The sequence below is a fragment of the Nyctereutes procyonoides genome, unplaced genomic scaffold (genome assembly GCF_905146905.1).
Source record: "Nyctereutes procyonoides isolate TBG_1078 unplaced genomic scaffold, NYPRO_anot_genome, whole genome shotgun sequence".
NCBI classification, from domain to species: Eukaryota; Metazoa; Chordata; class Mammalia; order Carnivora; family Canidae; genus Nyctereutes; species Nyctereutes procyonoides.
The window spans coordinates 13,349,514-13,375,491 of record NW_026575155.1 but is presented as its reverse complement, the minus strand read 5'-3'; the positions used below and the strand labels follow the sequence as shown (position 1 = coordinate 13,375,491).

Here is a 25,978-nt window from a genome sequence, read left to right as displayed (position 1 = left end):
ATCCCTCTTTCTCCTACTTGTGCTTGTATGATTTCCAGGAAGAGAGGAAATGCTTGTTTTATGCTGCCTTCTGTAAACCCTAAACCCTATTGTTTATATTCTAAGCTGTATTAAATTTGGGCTTTCTTTTAGAAAAATCAGTGAAGTGGGAATCTGGGAGAAGCGGTTAAGAACTCATCAGTTAAGAGACTCACCTGAGTTCAGACCCCTTCAGACACAACACAGTCTGGCTGTGTCACTGCAGGAAAATTACTTAACCTGCGTGAACCATGGCTTCCTCGTTGTGTCTGGCAGATGAAATAAGGGGATTAATGCAATGATTTAGTAAGATGATTCATAGAAAGCATTTATGCTGCTGCCTGGCACATAGCAATTAGTCAATAACATCATCTGTCATCATCCTCAGCTCACATGGGTAGCCAGTTGTCCTAAAACCATATATTGAATAGCCCAACCTTTCCCCCACTAACATGAACTGCTTTGTAGCCTATGGGGGAAAAAATGTCTCCACTGACATCTGTTTTTGATTCTTTCTTTTACTCTGTCCATTCTGGCATCAGGACCATGTGTCTTAGAGGGTTATCTCTTCCAAATACGTTTTATCATCCAGTACAATGATACTCTCCTCATTTGCTTTCTAAAAATGTTCTGTGTTTCTCACATGAAGTTTTGTTTTGTTTTTTTTATTTCTTCTAGATGAATGTTAGGATAATCTTATCAAGTTCCAGAAAAAGTTATTCTGAAAACTTTGGGAGATTGTAGTGAACTTAAAAGTTTATGTGGAGAAGAAGGGCCTCATTGAAATATCTAGACTTCCCAGCCAATATCATGGACACTAGTTATTTAAATATTTTTTAAAATGTCCATTGTAATGTAATTGCTTTCTCTCTGTGTGCCTCTGGCAGTGAGTCTTTGTAAGCTTCTGTCAAAAAGTGTCCTTGGTCCTTTTCAGTTTTCTGGGTGGCATCTGGGCCACCCATGTCTCTTCTCCCAGGGAAGGAGAGGTTGCCCCTAATTTGGAAGATTTCCTATTTTCTTCCACTCTCTAGGGCACACAGAAGCCTGCAGTTGGGGTGGGGCCCTGCTTGACTTGCCCGTCACTCTCAGATTGCTTCTCTCTCCACCTCTACCTGTGTCCTTTTCCCCCTCAGCAAAGGCACATTCACATGGGAGCGAAGCTTCCCCAGCAGCAGTTTTCCCTGGAGACTTCAGAGCATCCACCACTGCTTGGTGCAAGGCAGTTTTGCTTGTGTCCAGTCATCGCCACTGTACCCAGAGAGCCATTCACAGGTGCCATCTGTCAGAGGGCCTGGCTGTCCCTCACCACCAAGGTCCCAGGAGTGTCCATTTCTGCTTGATGTCAAACCCCCTGCCCTAACCCTCCTCTCTTGTTGTAGACTCTTTATAGAGGCCAACAGGGACTTGACTCTATGGTTAGAAATCCACAGAAATGCTGAGCGAAATAAATCAATTGGAAAAAGACAATCATCACACAATCTCACTCATCTGTGGAATTTCAAGAAACAAAAGAGACGATCATAAGGGAAGGGAGGAAAAATAAAATAAGATGAAATCAGAGGGAGGGGGAACCACAAGATACTTTTAACTCTAGGAAACAAACTGAGGATTGCTGGAGGGGAGTGGCGGTGGGGATTGGGTAACTAGGCGATGGGCATTTAAGGGGGGCACTTAACTAGGTATTATATGAGACTGATAAATCACCTCTGAAACTAATAATACACTATATGTTAACTAATTAAATTTAAATAAAATAAGTTAATTTTTTAAATCCATAGAAATAAAAGCTGACACTTGGAACAGTTCTCTGGGTGTTGCCATTCACTCTGCTCAATTCCGGACTGAGAAACAAATGCTATGCTTAGTATTTGGTCAAATTGCTCAAGTGACCTCTATGAAGCCCCCTCCTACTTCAGGGGCTTGTCCCCGGACGCCTCCCCTTGGTTCTGCTCACCCCTTCCCTCCCAAGGTCGAGGTGACATCCCAGGGCCATTCACAGCCCCCCAAGGCCTGTGTCTCAGGGTGACATGAAGAACATGCAGCGTGGGACAAGTCCCTCACGTGCTCCTGGGCTCACCACTTATCCTGCTCTTTGTGTGGGCAGAGTGCCCCCGAGTCTCTAACCCCATGGGTTCAACCTCTCCTCTGCCTTTGATTTGCTGGACCAACAGCAAACTTCCTATGTCTTTCCAGTAATATCTACTTCAAGCTTGTGGATTAGGCACAGCCAGGCCCAACTGCTAGCCAGAGTTCCTGTTCCTACTAGCCCATAAATATGTGACAAGAATCTGAAATTAATACAGGGAAAGAGCTCAAAGCATCTAAGAAGAAGACAGCCTCTCCCCAGGACATAGTGGTGAAAATAAACCCACAGCTTCAAGGCCTAATATAGGGCTCCCTGTATGAGGAAAAAGCAGCCCCACTTATATGGTCCCCACATGGGGACAATGAGTCTCACTGAGCATAGTGAGTTCTTGGAAAAGAATTGTGTGTAGAAGAGAGGGGTTCAGTACTCAACATACTGTTTTGTTTTCTTCCTTTGATGGTAGTGTAAAACTCACCGGGGATGAAAATCTTCTGCCTTCGTCTGTGCAAAAATGAGTGGAGCCTCAGGGCCCTGAGAGGTGCTCTAAGATATGTACTGCTCCCCACCCCAACCCACAGAAGCTGCAATTTTCCTGAGACATAGTAGGGTCACCAGGACAACAGGCTCCAGGCCCATCTTGCCCTCCCTTCCCTTCTTTCTCTCTGTTCCTTCCTCTGCCCTCTTCCTCGTTGCTCCTATCAATGAAGGCAGCCACACCAGGAGCAAGTGTCTGGGGAGCTCTTGCTCCAGGAAAGAGGTAGCTGAAGGCCTTGTGTGCTCGATGCAGCTTCAGGGGCTCCTGCCAGCCCACAATTCCAATGCAAAGCCATGGATGGTGGCATCAGCATCATGCAGCCATTTAAACTCCAGGCAGGGTCACACATCCTGTCAGCAAGTGCTGACTCATGTCAGTTCATGGTTCTACTTTTTAATATGCACATGAGAGGCCAGGTGCTCCATCTTAGTGATGGAATCCTTGCCAGTTAGGTATAGAGTTAAGGTCATGCAGTTGGCATGCCAAGCTAGTGGGTCTTGTTAAGACCTGGGCAGGTACGAAGCTAGTCCACCTAAGTGAGGTGGTTTCCCCTCCAGTAGAGAGCCGCCTTCAGTACAGACATAAAGGGATGAAGGGAAGGGGACTGAACTGCACAGTGAGCACAATTATATGCAGATCTACAAAACAGGTAACCTTAATGTTGTCCCACTTCAGGTGCTTTATCAAGAAAGGATTTAATACCAGGAGTCAGATTCATGCAAAATTTTGGGAAGTGTGGGATAAACCCAACTACCTTTCAGGAACTTGAGAAATGTGGGGATTGTGAGAAGCTGCTCCCATCTGTGCCTAGAGCCACCTCTGGCAGGTGAGCAGTGATAGGTTCTCCCGGAAGTGACGTTCGGTATCCACCTGTGCCCCAGCTTATTGCTTCTGAAGGAGGATGGTGGGTTTTTTTTTTTCCTTCCCTGCACCTTCCAAACTGTATTCCAGTGTCTCTCACTGGTGAAACAGAAACCAGAGCCTGGTGACAATTCAGCAGGAAATGGTTTTTTCTGGCTTCCAGTCCCTGATGAGAAGGGGACCAGGAGGCTGAGGGTAGAAAGACAGTATCTGATATGGACATAGAGACAAGCATGTGGGCAAAATGTCACATGCCTACACTGTACAGCCCAGAAGCTTCTTTCTCTGGGCTTGGTAATAGCTCTCCAGCCAGAACCTTGGAGCAGTGCCTCTGGATTTTGCCTCTGCCCACTTCTGGGGGCTTCTCCAGAACAAGACACCAGAACTCAGCACCCAGTCACTGAGCAGTGGTTCCTTTTGCAGCTGCTCACCCTGGAGCAGGTATGATGCTGCTGCTGTTGCTACTTCCCCTTCCCCCTCCCATCGCCACATCTGTCTTCATAGCTACTCACTCCTGCAACCCACCAACTCTTCCCAGACAAGGAAAACCTCCTCCCTGTGCAAGCAAAGCAAACTCATTCCTCCGGGAAACACCATCCTCTCCATAAGGATAAAAGAGATTATGTTTTTGATTCCCTGGTGTAGAGAGGGCTGTGCTCCTAGCCTTACAGACCAGGGAAAGTAGAGAGATCTCCTTCCATCCATGGTTCGGTTTGACTTCAAATCAATGTTATTCGGCCCTTCTGGAGAGACTCTCTGCATGTGGTCTTTGACGAACTTCTTCGGTTCTTGTGTGGGTATTTATATTCACATTCATAGACCCTTGCCTCCTTTGGTGAACAACAATCTTTAGAGCATGGAAATGCATTGTTCTTCGTTTCATATGAGATGAAATTAAGGGTGCAGAAAGAGTAAGCTACTTCCTCAGGGGCACTGTTTGTAAATTTCCAGTTCTTTTGACTCTTAGTCAAGTGCTCTTGTTACAGACCAGCAACAACTCAAGAGTGGAAGAAAAGGTGATTCAATCACCATCTTCACTGTTGCCTTCAAAGTGGGTTCCCTTGGTGACACCTGGCTGTTCTCTTCACCCTGTGCCCACTCCCTCAGTCCTTGGAAACACTGCTAAGCATATCTTTCCATAAATAAGTAAGGTCACACAGCATTAACACCCCCAGTAATTCAGTATGTGCCTTACATAATGCTTTAACATTTTCCTTTCGTGTAATAGAGCATTAAAATTGTCCCCACTTGACCCCAGCTATCCACAGAAAATTGACAGCTTTTTAATTAATGACTTCTGGCTGCTATAGTGTATCTTCTAGCTAATTATCCAGAGTGCTTGCCTCATGCCAACAAGATTACAGAATTTTGAAAATTGTATGCACCATGTAAAATTTTGCTCTTTATAAAATAATGATAAACCTAAAGTGGATGACCAATAATTGTATCAAACTGTGACAAAGTCTACTTCCCTCAAATTAAACAAATACTAACCCTTGGACTGCTGTACTTATGATAGATGAATTAGTTCGCTATTATTCTGTTTAGTAAGTATGATCAGATTTATAAATTGTGTGACCCTTCAAGTGAGGTTCATTTCCTCATGAAAAAAACATTTAATGTTTTTCCAAATGCATTTAAATTTTATTTCTGTCTTTGTTAAGACCTTTTAGTAATGAAGGGGCTTCTCTCAGTCTAGATAGGAATTGATAGATAATCCTTGTCCGCTATTTAATTTAGACATCTTAGCAACATAGTTAAATCCTATATTGTAATTCTTTGGTATAAATGTGTCAAATATAACAAGTATTTTTCCGTTGAAAATTCTTCAAGGAAAGGAAAACTAACGTTTTTTACATGAATAATCCTATAACCAGCTCATACTCTCTATCAGCATTTCATTAGATTTTTTAGGGTCTTGTACATATTTTTACATAATTTACAAATCCCATTGCATCTTCAGATTTCCTGGTTTTCTGTCTTATGGATATATTCTTTAAATCCTACATTTGGCTGAATTTTTAGGCTACATGTTTTGAACTAGATCTAGCTCTCTTCTTGCAGTTAACTTTGGGAAAGGCATCAATAGCCATTACAGATTTTCAAAATGTGGACCAAATTTAAGTTCTTAAATAAAAATTACAGGCTTTTTCTTTGATTCTAAGTTCTAATATATCCTTTTATCCTGACCCTAAAGAAGATGCTATCCATAAGAAGGAATTTTACAATTTATAAAACCAAATTTTTAAAACATACAATCAACTATTATTGGAGAAAAAGCACATGATCATTTCAATAGATGATAAAAGATAGTTGATAATATTTGACATCCAATTCTGATTTTAAAAAGAACAACAATAAATTTATGTAAAATAGGAATATAGAAACACTTTTTAAGATCCAAAGTGCTTTGGCAAATAAAGAAGAAAAAGAAAGTCCAGTAGATACCTAGGCCAAGACTCTGGATGGACTATTCACAAAAAAAAAAAAAAGTACAAATTGCCAATACATTCATGAAAAGGTGTTCAAAAACAAAGAAAAATATTAAAGATAGTCAAAATGTGCAAATTAAAATGAGATATATACTTTATTGATGAAGATCAAAAAGATCAATCATGTACATGCATGAGGAAAAAATGAACCTTCAGCCAGCACTGATGGAAATGAAGCTGATGTATCTTTCAGTAAGTACCTTAGCCATGTATTTCAACCATAAACAAGCATGTTTCCACTCCAGGCCTTAACCCAAGAGATCACCTACCATTCTATTGGTGGATTGACTGATAAGTAGAAAGGGTCCTTGAAGGAGTTTCTGTATTATCTCCACTTCTACGGGTGAGAACACTGAGCAACCAAAAGTTTACCTTATTATCTAGTTTCTCAGTGTATTGATGATCTGTTGCTCTATAACGAATTACCCCCAAAATTAGTGGCTTGAAATAAAGCACATTTATTCTCTCTGTATGTTCTGTGGATCTGGAATCTGTGTATGACTTAACTGAGTCCTCTGGTTCAAGGTCTCTCCCACCACTGCAATTAATTGGTCAGGGAGGCAGTCATGTCAAAGTTCAACCTGGGAAGAGTCTCCCCCTAAGCCCACTCATGTGGTTGTTGTTCTGTGTGGCAGGATTCAGGTCCTCTAAGACTGTTGGTTAGAGGACACCCCTATTGGACTCTCTCCATAGGGTAGCTCACATTCCCCAAAGTGAGGCCACTAACCTCAGAGAGAAAGAAGGATTGAAATAGAGGAAACAGTCTTTTGTGAGAATAGCTACACGCAGTATCTGCTCCACAGAAGGTGCTCAGTAATTGAACAATAAATCCTATTTATGTAAAAACATAGCATATTTTTATATGGGCTTACTAAATGCTAGGAAAGAAAAATTATGAGATTGAGGACATGAGGAGTAAAAGAGGACATTTACTTTTTACTGTTTGAATTTTTGACCAAAAATTCTCAGATCCCTAATATGGGATTCTCATGTTTTATACCATACTAGGTAAGCTGGCAGGTAGCTTTAATTAATTTTTTTTTTCAAAATCAGTCATTGGTTTACTGACATGTTCATAATTCATGAAATATTTGTTAAAATCTTCTGTGACTTTTATGTGAATTATTTTTAAAGGATACATCTTATACATGTTTCTAAGTTTACATTTTCTACATTTTGACAACTTCTCCATTCCCAAAGGGTGAATGGATTAAGATTGGTTTTGTTCATTTTGTCTCACTTCAGAAAATATTCAGTAGCTGATACTGTGGAAAGCAACATGTTGGAATTATAAAAGAAAAATACTATTATGTCTTTAGAACTTCTCATCCCTGATTTTGAATTCTTTAAGAGCAATATAAATTTAAATTTTTTTCCACTTAAGTTATGTTTGTTATGATATTTCATACATCAGATATGTGATACAAAACTAAGCCATATATATATTATTTTTATATGTTCCACCTTCCAACTTTACAATTATCTTACAGCTGTGTGTTCCTTACATACGTTGAAACCACATGTCAGCTCGATAAGGGGTATGAGTCAAATCCTGCCCACAAGCAGTCTTTCTAAATAGATGTTATTGGAGCCCAATTACACTATTTTGTTTGTATATTTTCTGCAGCTACTCTTGTATTCTAGTGGCAGAAGTATGTAATTGTAGTAGTGTGGCCTATAAAGCCTAAAATATTTACTATTTGGCCCTTTATGGAAAAAGATTTGCTCCTATTGTTTATATTGAGAATTTTTATCCATGAGCATGGTGTCATGCTTCATTGATTGGGTCTTCATTACTTTCCATTCTCGAAAACAGTAGAGAGGTTCCTCAAGAAGTTAAAAATAGATCTACCCAATGATCAGCAATTACACCGCTGGATAATTGTACAGATGTACAAAGATACAAATGTATTGATCTGAAGGGTCACCTGCACCCCAATGTTTATAACAGCAATATCCACAAGACAAAGTATGAAAAGAGTCCAGATGTCCATCAATAGAAGAATGGATAAAGAAGATGTGGTATATATATATTTATACAATGGAATGCTACTCAGCCATTAAAAAAATGGCTGAAATGGCATGAAATCTTGCCCTTTGCAACAATGTGGATGGAACTGGAGGGTATTATGTTGAGCAAAATAAGTCAATCAGAGAAAGACAATTGTCAAATGGTTTCCCTCATACTTGGAATATAAGAAACAGTGCAGAGGATCATAAGGGGAGAGAGGGAAAACTGAATGGGAAGTCATCAGAGAGGGAGAAAAAACATGAGAGACTCTTAGCCTAGGAAACAAACTGAGGGTTGCTGGAGGGGAGGTGGGTGGGGGGATGGGGAACTGGGTGACGGGCATGAAGGAGGGCATGTGATGGGATGAGCACTGGGTATTATAGGCAACTGAGAAAATTATTGAACACTACATCTGAAATGAATGATGTACTCTATGTTGTCTATTTGAATTTAAATTAAAAATATTGTTGGCAATGGGATGCCTGGATGGCTCAGCTGTTGAGCTGCCTATGACTCAGGGCATGATCCTGGATTCCCAGGATTCCAGTCCCACATCAGGCTCCTTGATGGAGCCTGCTTCTCTCTTTGCCTGTGTCTCTGCCTCTCTCTGTGTGTCTCTCATAAATGAATAAATAAAATCTTTAAAAAATATACTGTTGGCAAGAACATTTGTAATCCTTAGTGGGCCAGTCTTATACATACCATTTCAAATGAATCTCTAAACACTTAATCTTTTATGCAAATGTATTATTTTTTATTTCAGTTTCCGACTGCTTGTTACTAATATAAGTATAAATAAAATTAATTTTGAATTGTGTATATTGATATATCCCATGACTTTGCTAAGCTCACTATGATTCTAGCAATTATTTGTAGGTTCTTTTAGATTATGGATGATTTCATTACAAGTTTTCTGTAGAAACTTTTTATCAGGTTAATTCATCCTCTTTCTAGTTTGCTATGAGATTTTATTATGATGTTGAATTCTGTAAAAAACAATTTTATGTATTCAATTGGTGACATTGTATATCTTTTTTGATCTGTTGATATAGTGAGTTTCATTGATTAATTTCTTTTTTTAATAATAAATTTATTTTTTATTGGTGTTCAATTTGCCAACATACAGAATAACACCCACTGCTCATCCCGTCAAGTGCCCCCCTCAGTGCCCGTCACCCATTCACCCCCACCCCCCGCCCTCCTCCCCTTCCATCACCCCTAGTTCGTTTCCCAGAGTTAGGAGTCTTCATGTTCTGTCTCCCTTTCTGATATTTCCCACTCATTTTTTCTCCCTTCCCTTATATTCCCTTTCACTATTATTTATATTCCCCAAATGAATGAGAACATACACTGTTTGTCCTTCTCTGATTGACTTACTTCACTCAGCGCAATACCCTCCAGGTCCATCCACGTTGAAGCAAATGGTGGGTATTTGTCGTTTCTAATGGCTGAGGAATATTCCATTGTATACATAGACCACATCTTCTTTATCCATTCATCTTTTGATGGACACCGAGGCTCCTTCCACAGTTTGGCTATTGTGGACATTGCTGCTAGAAACATCGGGGTGCAGGTGTCCTGGTGTTTCATTGCATCTGAATCTTTGGGGTAAATCCCCAACAGTGCAATTGCTGGGTCGTAGGGCAGGTCTATTTTTAACTCTTTGAGGAACCTCCACAAGTTTTCCAGAGTGGCTCCACCAGTTCACATTCCCACCAACAGTGCAGGAGTGTTCCCCTTTCTCCGCATCCTCTCCAATATTTGTGGTTTCCTGCCTTGTTAATTTTCCCCATTCTCACTGGTGTGAGGTGGTATCTCACTGTGGTTTTAAATTGTATTTCCCTGATGGCAAGTGATGCAGAGCATTTTCTCATGTGCATGTTGGCCATGTCTATGTCTTCCTCTGTGAGATTTCTCTTCATGTCTTTTGCCCTTTTCATGATTGGATTGTTTGTTTCTTTGCTGTTGAGTTTAATAAGTTCTTTACAGATCTTGGAAACTAGCCCTTTATCTGATAGGTCATTTGCAAATATCTTCTCCCATTCTGTAGGTTGTCTTTGAGTTTTGTTGACCGTATCCTTTGCTGTGCAAAAGCTTCTTATCTTGATGAAGTCCCAATAGTTCATTTTTGCTTTTGTTTCTCTTGCCTTCGTGGATGTATCTTGCAAGAAGTTACTGTGGCTGAGTTCAAAAAGGGTGTTGCCTGTGTTCTCCTCTAGGATTTTGATGGAGTCTTGTCTCACATTTAGATCTTTCATCCATTTTGAGTTTATCTTTGTGTATGGTGCAAGAGAGTGGTCTAGTTTCATTCTTCTGCATGTGGATGTCCAATTTTCCCAGCACCATCTATTGAAGAGACTGTCTTTCTTCCAGTGGATAGTCTTTCCTCCTTTATCGAATATTAGTTGACCATAAAGTTGAGGGTCCACTTCTGGGTTCTCTATTCTGTTACATTGATCTATGTGTCTGCTTTTGTGCCAGTACCACACTGTCTTGATGACCACAGCTTTGTAGTACAACCTGAAATCTAGCATTTTGATGCCCCCAGATATGGTTTTCTTTTTTTTTAATTAATTTTTATTGGTGTTCAATTTACCAACATACAGAATAACACCCAGTGCCCATCCCGTCAAGTGTCCCCCTCAGTGCCCGTTACCCATTCACCCCCACCCCCCGCCCTCCTCCCCCTCCACCACCCCTAGTTCGTTTCCCAGAGTTAGGAGTCCTCATGTTCTGTCTCCCTTTCTGATATTTCCCACACATTTCTTCTCCCTTCCCTTATATTCCCTTTCACTATTATTCATATTCCCCAAATGAATGAGAACATATACTGTTTGTCCTTCTCCAATTGACTTACTTCACTCAGCACAATACCCTCCAGTTCCATCCACGTCGAAGCAAATGGTGGGTATTTGTCGTTTCTAATGGCTGAGGAATATTCCACTGTATACATAGACCACATCTTCTTTATCCATTCATCTTTCGATGGACACCGAGGCTCCTTCCACAGTTTGGCTATTGTGGACATGGCTGCTAGAAACATCGGGGTGCAGGTGTCCCGGCATTTCATTGCATCTGAATCTCTGGGGTAAATTCCCAACAGTGCAATTGCTGGGTCGTAGGGCAGGTCTATTTTTAACTCTTTGAGGAACCTCCACACAGTTTTCCAGAGTGGCTGCACCAGTTCACATTCCCACCAACAGTGTAAGAGGGTTCCCTTTTCTCTGCATCCTCTCCAACATTTGTTGTTTCCTGCCTTGTTAATTTTCCTCATTCTCACTGGTGTGAGGTGGTATCTCATTGTGGTTTTGATTTGTATTTCCCTGATGGCAAGTGATGCAGAGCATTTTCTCATGTGCATGTTGGCCATGTCTATGTCTTCCTCTGTGAGATTTCTCTTCACAGAATGGGAGAAGATATTTGCAAATAACATATCAGATAAAGGGCTAGTTTCCAAAATCTATAAAGAACTTATTAAACTCAACAGCAAAGAAACAAACAATCCAATCATGAAATGGGCAAAGGACATGAAGAGAAATCTCACAGAGGAAGACATAGACATGGCCAACATGCACATGAAAAAATGCTCTGGTTTTCTTTTTAAAAATTCCCCTGGCTATTCGGGGTCTTTTCTGATTCCACACAAATCTTAAAATAATTTGTTCTAAGTCTCTGAAGAAAGTCCATGGTATTTTGATAGGGATTGCATTAAACGTGTAAATTGCCCTGGGTAACATTGACATTTTCACAATATTAATTCTGCTAATCCATGAGCATGGAATATTTTTCCATCTCTTTGTGTCTTCCTCAACTTCTACTAATTTCTGAATTTAAACCAACCTTACATTCCTGTAGTAAATCTCATTTGGTTGATACATTATTGTGTGTATGTTGATATATCTGATTTGGTAATGGTTGGCTAAGGATATTTATGTCTGTGCTCATTAGGAATATTGGTCTGTAGTTCTCTTTTCTCATAAGGTTTTTGTCTGACTTTGGTACCAAGAGGATGCTTGCCTCATAAAGTCAGTTGTAAAGTGATTTTATATTTTCTGTAAGAGTTTGTGTAAAATTGGTTGTATTTCTTCTCTAAGTGTTAGGTAATATTTACTAGCAAAGCTGCCAGGACTTTGGGTGTTATTTGTGGAAGGCTTTTAACTATAAGTTAAATTTATTTGTAGATATAGAACTATTAACTTTACCCACTTTTTATTGAGTGCTCTTTGATAGTTTGTGTCTTTCAAGAAATGTATCTGTTTAATTTATCAAATTCACCAGCACAAAGTTATTTCTGATATGCTACTATCATCCTTTTAATTCAAGTAGGTGCTGTAGTGATGGCCTCTTTCATTATGGTTATTTGTAACTTGTGTCTTTGCTTCATCAGTTGTCCAGCTGGAAGCTCACTTATTATTTTTTTTTCAAAGAACTGACTTTTGGTTTTATTGATTTTCTCTATTGTTTTTCTGTTTTGTATTTCACCAATTTCAATTTTCCTCTTTACTATTTTCTTCCTCCTCACTTTGGGTTTTCCTTGCCCTTCTCAGAATAACGTAAGGTGGATGCTTAGATAGTTGATTTGTGATCTCCTTCCTTTTCTAATACAATAATTTAATACTACATCTTCCATCTAAGTATTGCTTTTAGCTACATACCACAAATTTTGTTATGGTATTTTTATAATTTTTCAACTCAAAATATATGTATTTTTCTAATTACTTGGTAATTTCTTCTTTGACTCATGAGTTATTTACAAATGTGTTGTTTGATTTTCAAATATTTGTTTTTTTTCCATATATATTTGTTATTGGTTTCAATTTTAGTTTTGCTATGAAAGTAGAACATAACATGTTTTATTTTTATCTCATAACATCTACTGAGATTTGTATTATGACTAACAATATCATCTATTTTGATAAGTGTCAAATGTCCCCTCAAAACCAGTATGCATTACGCTGTTGTGGGATGCAGAGTTCTGTAAATGTCGGTCAAGTCAAATCGATTAATAGTGGTATTCAAGTCCTCTGTATTTCAAGTTTTCTTTCTTTTGCTCCTTTCTTCTCTTTTTGAAACTATAATTCTCAATGTTAGAGCATTTGATATACTTTCAGAACTGCAGGACAATCCATTTTGTATTTTTCACCCTTTTGCACTTTTTCTTGAACTTTGTATGTTTTCCATCCACCTAGCTTCAAATTCATTATTTTTTCCCAATTAGCTTGTTTAAGCATTTCTTCACATCTAATATTGTGGGGTTTTTTTGTTTGTTTGTTTTTATCACTCTGCCTCTTTTATAGTTTTAAGATTCTTTCTGAACCTTCACCTGTTTATGGATGTTAATCATAATTATTATATTATAAAGTCCCTGCCTGAGAGCTCCATGCCAAAGTTCTGTTGATACTTTTTTCTCTGGTCCTTCTTTCTTGCTTTTTTTTTGTGTGTCTCTTAATATTTTATTGAATTCTGGCACTGGTGCATGAAAGAAAAGTAGAGATTGTGGCAGGTTATGTTTATTTTCAGTTCTTTACTTCTTGTCTGTTTTATGCCAAAGATGGAATTTTTTATGTACTCCACATCTCCTTGCAGGGCTTTTAACTCTTTGCAAGAGTTGAGTTGACCTAGTCACCAGTGACTTCAATTTTCTGTGTTCTTCAAAGAATGATTTTGTAGATTAAAGGCTCTCTTCTTTGTTGTTAGAATGGACGTGACATTCTTTTGTGTCTTTCTCTATACTTAGCAGTAGTGGAACTCTTTTTTTTTTTAATTCAAGTTTTCATATGTCCTCTGTAGCAGTTCTGTTTTAATAGAAACCACCTGTCATAGGGATTCTACTTGTCCTTATTTAGTGAAAAAAAATGTCCCCTTGATACATTATAAATTCCCCTGACTCTTTGTTGGGGCTGGGGTTCCTGGTGTAGAAATGAGGGAAAGGAAGTCACAGCCATAGTCTCTGCCACTGTGAACTGAGACATACCAATAGGTAAGTGGTCAGTTTGGTGTAGAGACAGCAGGAGGAAGTGTCTCCTTCTTCTGTCCCCAGATGTGAAGTCTTAAGTTTCCTGCATGAGGAATATGGTGATAAGGCACGTGCTTAGCTTCCATGCAGGATCTGGGGCCATAGAGACCAGCATGCCATTTCTAGAGTACATGCCTGGCTCATGTTATGGGTTTTCTCCAGGAAGATAGAATTGGTCCCCAGACCTGCACCCTCTCCCCAAATCCTCACACTCAGGTCACAAAATAGAGAGGTTCTGTGAGCTCTTCAAGGCTTGGATCATGTCCTCCTAGTACCACCCAATGCCCCTCACACAGGGGCAAGCAACATAATAAGTAAATTGAAACCATCATCTTCCCTGAACTCTTCCCAGACCATAGTCCTACTTTTCATTATTTCTAAAAGATTTAGTTTCATAAGAATCTCCCCTATGAGTCATGTCACATGTATGACCACAGAATTATCACCTTGAGTGCAATACTCAGAGGAAAGTGATGTTTAAAATCTGTGCTATCTTAATGGCCTGACCTGACTTATTTATTTAAATAACTCTAAATGATATTAACATGCATGCGTTTCTAGACTGAAATATATGCCTGTGCTTAGAAGAGAAACCTGCAATACTTATATTCTCCTGTAGACTCAGGTGTGTGCAGCAAGTGAAGTCTTCAAATGCTGTGTCCCTGGAGCACTCCTTGTTTACATTCATATTAATTCCCTGAGGACACAAGGCTTCTATTTAGTCTCAGGAGAGACATCTGCTTCTGTGCTCATTCCACAGCGATGCCTTTGAATAATTTATCAGCTACTTAACACTCATCACACTTGGCTTTTTATGTAGAAACTACCTATAAGGTCTCTTACTCTTTCTCTCAGGTTTGAAATAGTACATTTGAAGTAAATGTATTTCTCTGTAAACAGGAATTTCCACATTGGAAAAAAAATTGGTGGATCTCATGATAACCCTCTGTTTGCTAAATACCCCTCCTTTCTCTTTACTAGTCTGGTGAACTTGACCTCACCGTCTCCCCATATTTGCTCACATTGCATAATTCTCCCTCCTTTCTATTGTACTCCAGGTGCTGGGGTTCCCCAGTTCCAACCAATTGCCCTCAATGGCCGAATTCAGGTCCTGAGCAACGGGTCCTTGTTGATCAAGCATGTCGTGGAGGAAGACAGCGGCTACTACCTGTGCAAGGTCAGCAACGATGTGGGCGCGGACGTCAGCAAGTCCATGTACCTCACGGTGAAAAGTAAGGAAGAAGAATGCTTTGTTTTACCTAAATAGGTCTTTTTGTGCTTAAACTTGCAATTGTCTCCATACACACTTGTTTAAAAACAAAACAAAACATTGGTTCGCTATAGCTGAGGTTTGAGGTTTTGCTCTCCCAGGAACACAGCTGAAGGTGAGGGCAAAAATCCAGCCAGTTGCAATAGCCTGACCTTGTGTCCCAATATCTGGGGCCACGTGCTCCTCCTCTTTTGGTTCCTATGGTCAGGTACAGGCTCTGGGCAACCTAGCAGGTGAGTGGGCCTCTGCCTTTAGCACCCGTATTCCTGCTCTGTTTTTATTGTGGAAAAGCCTAACATGTGTTCTCAAATGTGCTCTTTCCCAAGGTCTGTTTCCATGCATTTTATTATTTGCAAGCTGGCTTGTCCGTAGGTTTCCTTTTAAAGATCCTTATGAAATCAAGCAACCGGAAACCTTATTACCAAAGAAACATAACTACAATAAAACAGAAATATGTAACTCTATACCTAGGGTCCATGTTACCCATTTTGTAGGAGAGGGCAACATATAATGAAATTATTTTTATACGTTGGGAACTGAACCACCAAAGAAAGGACATAGAGTGGGCCAACTTTTACTGAGTACTGCTTTTTAGCAAATGGCTGTGCATCTAGTTTACAGTGAATGACTTGTCTTTGTCCATGTATATAATTTTGTTGGAAAAATTGTGATTTCTTCCTGACAAGGCTTTGATCAACCTTTCTCTTTTTTATTTTAATTGTATTATTGATAGGCTGGAAAGGACCTCTACCATTTCACTTTTTAGGGGTATTGAATTTAAAAGTGAAACTCAGTGTGTATAGGTGTGTGTGTGTGTGTGTGTGTGTGTGTGTGTGAAAGAGAGAGAGAGAGAGAGAGAGATTTAAGCTGGCTGCACAAAGATTAGTATCTATTCTATTTTACTAAGGATTTATTCTAGTTAATCCATTATTTCCAACATAACAATGAAAACATCAAGCTATTTATCTGCTATACTTTTACATCATGAAAAAAATCATAGTTCTGAAATAGGGTTGGTTTAAAATATGTTTCATAGATATCCAGCTCATAAATTTGACTTCTAAATTTTATAGTCTGGAGGAACTGATTTGCAAGAATCTAAAGACAAATTATCATACTATTTAAGTCCAGAGTTGAAATAGTAATTTAAAGAATAACAAATTAATGAAATATTAAGGGAAATCAAGAGGTGAGAGCCAATGGTAACCAATATTGATCCATCTTTCCCCCAGTAAATCTATTTTTTAATTTGATTATATTTAATCCAATTTATTTGATTTATAAATTTGATTATATTTTTGTAACTTTGATATATTTTAAAATTATAAAAATCCTTCCATTCCATAAGTACCTTGGTGTGCTCTAATAGATTCAAGGCCCTATAAAGGATGTAAAAACATCATCCATGGGCTTTACCCTCATGAATGAAAGAGCTTAGGTTTTGGAAGAGGAGATAAGAAGGAAGAATATAGAGCTTACTAATATTAATGCAAAATGGAAAATAATATAATATGTGCCATAGATGTGCCTTTCAGAGGAAGATAGAACTGTCATTTTGAAGGGATTAAGGAAAGCTTCATGGGAAAAAATCCTTTACAAGTGGGTGGAATTTAAAAAAGTGCAGAAGCTGACTTTCCCTATATTTCCTCTCCCCACACTCTTAGTGCTACTAGTAGAGCATGGAGGGGGACCACAAAGATGTCTCTCTGCCCTTAGTGAACTTCCTTTCTTGTGGGATGATCAGGAATGAGTGTGTACAACTCCTATCTAGTAGAATCCACTAGAAAAAAGTACAGAACACTAAGGTGCACAGACAAATGTGTGATTTATGTTTGTGTATAAGAGCAGAGACTGAAGAGTGAAAACACAGTCCTAGAGGATACAGTGGATTTCAATAGGTACAGTCCCTGAGGGTAAATACAGGAGCATGAGGGAGAGGGAACAGAGAGCAGATAGAAGAAACCAAAATAAAAGGCAGGGCACGTGGATGTGCAACCAGTGAAGCATCTGACTCTCTCAGCTTAGGTCTTGATCTCAGGGTCATGAGTTCAAGCCCTGTATTGGGCTCCACTCTGTGCATGGACCCTACTTAAAATAGCTACGTACCTACATACATAAAAATAAAACTTCCAAGGCTGTTTACCTGTTGGTAATTTTGTCTGAATGTTGTACCTCATACATGGAGGAGGAAGTTAGATAGGGAAATGGTTAAAGTGAGCACACATCAAAGGGAAATGGTTCTTAGAGTTGGCCAATTTTAGATTCCCTCAAACCATACCATCTATTAGCAGAGATGGGCATTTATAGAAGAGTCAATTTTACCAATTTTTAATAACCCTTGGTACTTTTACAATTAGTTCAGTGTCAAATCCCTGGTATTTTTAGCCTTTTAAAAAATCATAATATTTAAATTCTGGGGAAAAAAAAAGATTTGAGACAGAGATATAGAAGCACAAAGACAGGAGATATATGGTAAATAGGTCTATCTCTCAAATGATACCATTCAAACAATAGCAGTAAACAGGGGAATGACTTTGCTTTTTTGCCTGTATTTGTTCGACCAGACCATTAAATGGGTTAAAGTGGATGCATGGAGGCAGCACAAATAGTAATGGGAGATCTCCTACTTGGTGTACAGCTATTTTACTAAGAAAATAGGAAGGAAGTTAAAGCATAGAGCATACCCGGATGATTTAATGCCCCTCTGAATGGGAGCAAGATTATACCTGGTACCACAGCAAGGCAGGTTCTGGGCTCTTCTCATCTGACAGTAACCAGACTTTCATCAGGCACTTTCTTTAGTGTTTTATTGTTACGTCTATAGATGAGAGAAGGGGCGCACTAAAACACAGACACACATCCACATGCTCATGTCAATTTACAGTGTGTACACACCAAACCCAGATGCCTTTCAGGTAGAAGAAGTGGAAGAACCATCATCCCATTATCTTGTATTTTAATCAATCTCTCTTCTCTCTCTCTCTTCCTTTTTTTTTTTTTTGAGAGAGAGAGAGAATGAGTGACAGCAGAGGGAGAGGGAGAGGGAGAGAGAGAATCTTAAGTAGGGTCCACACCCAGCATGGAGCCTGATGCAGGGGCTGGATCCCACGACCCTGAAATCATGACCTGAGCCAAAATCAAGAGTTAGATGCTTAACCAATGAGCCACGCAGGCACCCTTTATTTTAATCTCTTAATAAGGCCCTAAATATGGCATATACCCACACTCATGAACACACACACACACACAGAATTCTCTATAAACATGGAAAAATCATCCCAAATGAACTAAAACTATCTATTCCAAGGGACACCACTGGCCAACCCCCGGGAAAACCATTGCATGGGATCACTAAATAAAAGACAAAGTTTCCTCCCCCCTTTTCCCCAAACAGTTGATTACAATCTTTCAAACACTAAAGAATTTCTCAGTATTGTTGGAATTTATTACATAAAACTGGTAGCAAGTCTACTTTGAGGTGGTAATCACTATTTTGACTACCCTCACGCAGTAGCCCCTAACTGAAAACCCCATTGGGGAAAAGCAGGGAACCCTAAGTTCTGGGTCAAAAATAGTAAATTCATCAAAGCCTATGTGAGATGGACATGGGGGTAAAGAATGAAGCACAGTATAATCAACAGGGAGCCCAGGGTTTGGTGAAAAGACTCCTGGGGTTGCACCCCACAGCAGCCTGGTTCTTCTGGTTTTCCACTTCTCATTAGCGATCTGGGACAAAATGCTTTACTTCTCTGAACCTGCAAAATAGGAAGAATCACACCTTCCTCGGGGGAAGAAAATTAAATGGGACAAAATCTGTGAAGATTCACCATAAAACGGAAAGCACTCTGTATATGTGTCTATTCCAGTACATACAAATAATAGGTGATCCCGTTGTTTGGAGAGAAAAAGAAATCAAAGGTGCTGATGGTGGTGTGTGCTGGAGTATTTCCAAAAAATCACTCTGAAGGAGAAAATTAAAAAGTTTGTAGGGTCAGAAGAAAGAAGAGGAAATATGACTTCCAAGATCCAGGGGGAAGTAGTTTCACTGTCCATGTGATATTGATCCATGGGAGTGGCGCCTTCGGAAACTCAGACAGCCAGCATCTTTTTCCTAACTCCACTTGTTTACAAATCCATGATAGATAGATAGATAGATAGATAGATAGATAGATAGATAGATAGATAGATATTTCAAACTGAAAGAAAAATATTTTGATAGAAAGGAAATTTCGTGGCTTTAAATAAAAATATGATAATTCTCTCATTTCTGTAAGTCATATAAAAAAGTGGGCAGCAAATATTTCTGAATTTAATAGGAGAGAACTTTGCCTGATTAAGTGATGTCAGGAAATGAATGCAGGTTCTCAGGTGAGGGATCTGGATTCCCAGGATGGCTGGTGCTGGGTTTTATACACATTTTAAAGACCTGAACTCTCTCAACTGGGCATGCTGTTGGGGGCTCACTGGAGATGCAGGGAACCATCTATTGTGGGCTGAGCCTCTTGCAATAGTAGAGCGATTGGACAGTGAAGTCTCCCAACACACACACACACACACACACACACACACCTCTTCAAAATCAGATGTGAGGAGTCTGTGGGCAGACTGAGGCAATCAAGTTGGGATGAGTGATCAGGGGCAGCAATCAGTGGGATAGGAAAATAACCAGAGCAAATCCTTTTGATTTTGTTGGTCTTGCTGCTTCTGATTCTTCATATGATAGAATATTCCTCAGCCATCAGAAAGGATGAATACCTACCATTTGCATTGACATGGATGGAACTGGAGAGTGTTATGCTAAGTGAAATAAATCAATCAGAGAAAGACAATTACCATATGATTTCACTCATATATGAATATTATCTCAATTGTAGTTTAGCTTTTACCAAAACTCATCCCTGGAATAGAGACTCAAAACCTCAGAGGTTGTTAAAGACTTTGGCAGAAAAGACAGAGACCAAGCTCTATTTTTTATCTTATTTGGCCTCTGGGACAACACTGCAGCCCCCTCCCCAGGGCCACCAGGGGCTACAGAGCCTCTTCCCTCCATACCCAGACCATGGGGGTTCTGGGGCATCTGGTCATTGTGATAAGAAAAGAGCTGCCCTTAACCGCTAGGTCTCTCAAACGATGAGCTGTCATCCCTAATGTTTCTCCCAGGTGCCAAAATTACACCCTCCCCTCACAGCCTTCTGCCTCCAGGCCTGTGTGCTCCCAGGAACACTGAATTCCAAATGGATCAGAGGCCCCAGTGCATAGGCAGCTCCTCTTCTGTCACTGCATACAGTATGAAAAGAGCACCCCTTATCAAACAGGAGTAGGAATGTCCCTGGAGAGGTGGTACTCTCAGAATCCAGTGAACACCCCTGCCTCCCAGAACCAACCCACAGGATCCAGTGGGGCCGTGGTCTCCGGGCCTCCCTCAGTCAGGCTCATCCTGGGCAGGTCCCTGGGTGCCAGGCCCACCTCTCTTTGCAGCCAGGATTCAGGCACACAGGCCTTGTCAGCTTTGGTCAGGCCCCAGGACCTTGGCCATTTCTGGACAGTTGTTGGTGATGGGATGGAATCTCAGGCCACTCAAGTCTTGCCATTTCCAGGGAGAATATGTTGGAGATGGCATCTGTCAATCTACCACCACCTTTGAGAATCTACCCCTAGATATTCAATTCAACCGTCAGGACTTCCTGCCTTCATACTCTGCTCCTGAGACCCACAAACCTTTACTCCACACCTAGTTATCTCAATAAAAATCTCCTCTAGTCCTGGTGGCTGTTCTGTGAGACACCTAGAAGGAAGGAGCACAGACCCATGCTGCTGCTCCATGAAGCTTTGATGGCCTTAATCAGACCCACAGAGGCTTTTTGGTCTCCTCATGGTCCCTCTTACAGGATACCCTTTCCTCTAAGAACAAGATGAAGGTTGGTTTTGTCTGTTTTGCTCTTACACAGAGGGGGAAGGAGAGTTTGAATATGAGCATTACTAAACTGAAATTGTTTTATTTCCTAAACTACCAAGATAATGGAGTGAGTCTTACACCAATGCTATTTTCCCTGATATTTTAATTCAGGAGCTTCTGGATCAAGCTTTGACTCATGGGCTCCTGTAGGCTGTGGCTATCCCATGAGAGTTCTTGATATCATGTGCAAAAATATATTTTTTCTCTGAGAGAAAATACTGGCCATCATGATATCCTCAAAGGGATCTATGATGCAAAGAAGGCCAAGAACTACTGTTCTGGAAAATCACACCCTGGATGTCCTTGTTGTGTTTTCCTTGTAACCCACCTGCCCCACCCACCAGAGCACTGGACTGGAAGAAATCAGGCACGAAATGAGAGGATACAAGGGGATAAGGAGTGGTAAATAACCATAAATCAGGCAGCAGACTGGGCTCTGTTGAAGACTAGGTTTTGATATTGCACTACCTTCCCTTCATGATCGCACTCTTACTACAGTCCTATGCCACATGTGACATAAATGAGTGAAAATGATGTAACTCAGGTCGCAGTCAGGCTCCAGACTCACAATGCCTGGGCTCTATCCCTTCCCGGCTGTGTTACCCAGAGCAAGCAACTTATCCTCTCACCAGGCCTCTGTAGACTAGAGACAGTGAAAATACCTCACTCATGAGGTTGCTATTAGGCTAACATGAGCCATCACTGATGTGCTCAGCAAAATTCCTGACATCCGGTTGATGTAGAGCAATGGTGGCCCCTGTTGTAGTTGATGTCAGTACTGTTGTTACAATCATCATCATCATTTCTGAGTTACAGTCTATGACTAACCCCAAACAAGACAAATTAGTGTCTGTGATAGAATATGAGGTGTCCCTGATTCAAAAACACCCAGATGACACATTTTCATGGCTTTAGCATATACCAGCCTCCACTCCAATTTATTCTAACACATATGACCACACTTATATCCCCCACTCTTCACCTCTGGAGTCCAGCTGTCAAACATATCTACAGTTTTCATGGGAATGTCTGGGTGCAAAAGCAGAGGATGGGAAGAATAATGGGAATGTAAAAATGGAAACATGGTGTGGGGGGGCAACTGTTAGCCAATGGAAGACCCTCCATGGCTATAATTCTGATGGTGGATGGTGGCTCCTTCCAGGTAGAGCATCTTGTATTCCACATAAACATTTGCATTTTACTTCTTAAATGAACCTGAAAAAAATAATAAATGAACCTGAAGTTCTATGAGCTGAAGATTCTTTGAGTTTAATAAGGAATTTGTAAAATGGGAAGATGAATTGAGCAGCTGTAATTTGTTGCCAACTCCGGTTTCAATCTCCTTCATCTCTCTCTTTTTCTTTTTATTTAAGTCTTTTTTTTATTGGAGTTCCATTTGCCAACATATAGCATAACACCCAGTGCTCATCCCATCAAGTGCCCCCCTCAGTGCCCATCACCCAGTCGCCCCTACCTCCCGCCCACCTCCCTTTCTACCATCCCTTGTTCATTTCCCAAAGTTAGGAGTCTCTCATGTTCTGCCTCCCTTTCTGATATTTCCCACTCATTTTTTCTCCTTTCCTCTTTATTCCCTTTCACTATTTTTTATATTCCCCAAATGAATGAGACCATATAATGTTTGTCCTTCTCCAATTGACTTATTTCACTCAGCATAATACCCTCCAGTTCCATCCATGGTGAATGGATAAAGAAGATATGGTATATGTATACAATGGAATATTACTCAGCCATTAGAATCTCCTTCATCCCTTATAGAGATTCATAAAGCATGATGCTTTAGGCTGGGGGTAGTACAGGTCTGTGAGAGGAAGGGCATTTGAGAGTCAATGACAATGTGCAGGCCTGGGGAATGTCTGGTGTCCCAGAGCAGGGAGTGATTGGTGGAGGAAGGATGACAGATTCAAACAGCATTTTTTAAAAATGTTCCTTTACACCAGTGAGAACGGCTAAAATTAACAAGGCAATAAACAACAAATGTTGGTGAGGATGTGGAGAAAGAAGGACCCTCATGCACTGTTGGTGGGAATGCAAGCTGGTGCAGCTACTCTGGAAAACAGTATGGAGGTTCTTCAAGAAGTTAAAAATAGATCTACCCTATGACCCAGCAATTGTGCTACTGAGTATTTACCCCAAAGATACAGATGTAGTGAAAGGAAGGGGCACCTGCACCCTAATGTTCATTGCAGCAATGTCCACAATAGCCAAACTGTGGAAAGAGCGAAGATGTCCTTTGACAGATAAATGGATAAAGAAGATGTGGTCTATGTATACCATGGGATATTACTCAGCCATCAGAAAGGGTGAATACCCACCATTTGCATTGACATGGATGGAATGGGAGGCTATTGAGTTTGAAATAAGTTTTGAATGAGTTTTAAAATAATTCAAAGAAAGACAATTATCATATGGTTTCACTCATATGTGGAATATAAGAAATAGTGCAGATGACCATAAGAGAAGGGGGGGAAACTGAGTGGGGAAAAATTAGAGAAGAAAACCCTGTGAGACTTCTGACTCTGGGGAGCAAATACAGGGTTTCAGAAGGGGAGGAGATAGCATATGGAGTAACTGAATGATGGACATTAAGGAGGGCCCATGATGTGGTGAGCACTGGATATTATCCTATATGTTGACAAATTAAATTTAAATTTAAAAAAATTTTTTTAAATGTTTCTTGGGATGGTTGGCACTCCTCCAAGAAAAAGAAAGTGTATTTTTTTCTTTTGCTTATTTGATTCTTCTTTCTCCTCCTTCTGCTTGAAGGCTCCCTTCTACCCAGCAGCTGAAAAGTTATTTTTTGCTTTTTAGGGGTAATCTCAGCTATTTCAGGGTTTCTCCGTTGATTTAAGAACCTTCCTCCCCCACGGCCTTCTGTGGGTGTTGGCATCAGTGTTCTGAGTCTGGTTAGCTGTCACCCTCCACGCTGGCACTTACTGAGATGCTTGCATTCCTATCTGGTTCCTGTCTGTGGGGCCACTGCCTAGAGGCCCCCGCTTTAGTCCTCAGGCTACCATTGTGGTATCTGTCCACTCACCAGTCAGCAGTATCCACTGAAGTCCGCTAGCATCCAGGATAGTTCTAGACACAATGTATTGATTGAACAAGACAGAATTGGTTAACTGTCATGGATCATGCATTTCCAAAGAGAGAACGGCAGGCGCATCGGTATATAATATAATGCCCAGCAGAGAACAGAATGAAGGGAGGAAATAAGGTGAACATATGCTTGGAGAGAGAATTCCAGGCAAACGGAATAGCAAGTGCAAAGGCTCCAGGTAGAAACCGATTACGTTTGAGGAGCCCCAAGGAGGCCATGTGCTTGAAGCGCAAGGTGCGCAATGAAGCCAAGAGACCTAGGCAGGGGCTAGATCCATGGTCAACCTTTGAACTTTATTTCAGTTACGATGGGACACCATTGGAGGATTTTGAGTAGAGGAAAAGTGTTAGGACAGTGATAGCTGCAATTTGCTGTAAACAAGAGTATTGTCTAATTCTGACACACTCCAAACTTTCTATTACATCTGACTTATTGGGAGGTGCTCAGGGAGGCAGGAGAGCCGGCCAGCAGAGCAGGTGGCAGTCTTGGGGCAGTCCCAGGAGACTGGGGGGATTGCATCTGCCCCTGTGGCTCCAGGATTTACTTGGATTCTGCTTCTCATGGTCTGCGGTTAGAAAGGCTGCCTCTTAGAAAGGATCCCTCCAGCCCCCATGTTGAACTGGTGAAGCCCAGGGCTCCTTGATGGGACCCTCCTCAGTGACTAGCTCCCTACTGTGCTCCGTCTCCACCTCCACCACCATCCATTTCCCCAAAGCACTGATCTCTGCAGTCCTTCCAGAAATGTGGCTTTGTTTTGGGGGCAGTTCTCCTGGCTTCCACTTGGCCTTTCCTGTCATCACAGCCCTCACTCAACGGCTTGAGAACCATGTGGCCATTTTACCAGTTACCAAGTGCCACATTCTGGAACTGCGGGAATAACCACAGAATGGATTTGAAGACTCACCAGGTCCTCTGTAAACGTGACCTGAGCCAATATGCATTGTCCCCTGACTTATAGAAGCCCCTGACTGGAGAACCAGGGTAGTGTTTTGGTTTTCCAAGAATCAGTGTCCATCCAGGGTTATCATCTCTACACTTGATGGGTCCCTTTTCTCTGGATGCTTTTAAGTTTTTCTTTCTCTTGGGATTTCAGAGTTTGACTGTGATGCACCTATATGTTGTTTCTTTTGTATTTATGTTGATTTGAATTGAGAAGTTGTTTGGATCTTTGAAAAGTCTTCAACTATTACTTCTTCATGTGATTTTTTGTTGTTGTTTTGTTCTCTCTTGGCTGCCATTCCAGGACACATATGTTAGTCTACTTGATATTGCCCCAGCACTAAGGTTTCTGATACTTAGACAATTTTTCTTCATTCTTTTCCCTCTGTCATCAGATTGCCTATTTTTTAAAAGATTTCATTTATTTATTTCTAAGAGACATACAGAGAGAGAGGCAGAGACACAGGCAGAGGGAGAAGCAGGCTCCATGCTGGGAGCCCAATGTGGGACTTGATCCCGGGACTCCAGGATCATGCCCTGGGCTGAAAGCAGGTGCCAAACTGCTGAGCCACCCAGGGATCCCCCAGATTGCTTATTTAAAAAAAAAGATTTATTTATTTATTGTGAGGGAGGATGAGGAGGCACAGAGGGTGAGAGAGAATCTTAAGCAGACTCT

General features: G+C 40.6%; 1 protein-coding gene across 1 annotated transcript in view; it reads left to right on the top strand.

Moving 5' to 3' along the window:
• Positions 1-25,978, top strand: part of DSCAM (DS cell adhesion molecule) — a 621,576-nt gene that overhangs the window by 387,294 nt on the left and 208,304 nt on the right. The window contains exon 10 of the mRNA XM_055313369.1: positions 15,078-15,251. Coding sequence (XP_055169344.1) covers positions 15,078-15,251 — 174 coding nt within the window. The remainder of the gene's footprint in view (positions 1-15,077; positions 15,252-25,978) is intronic.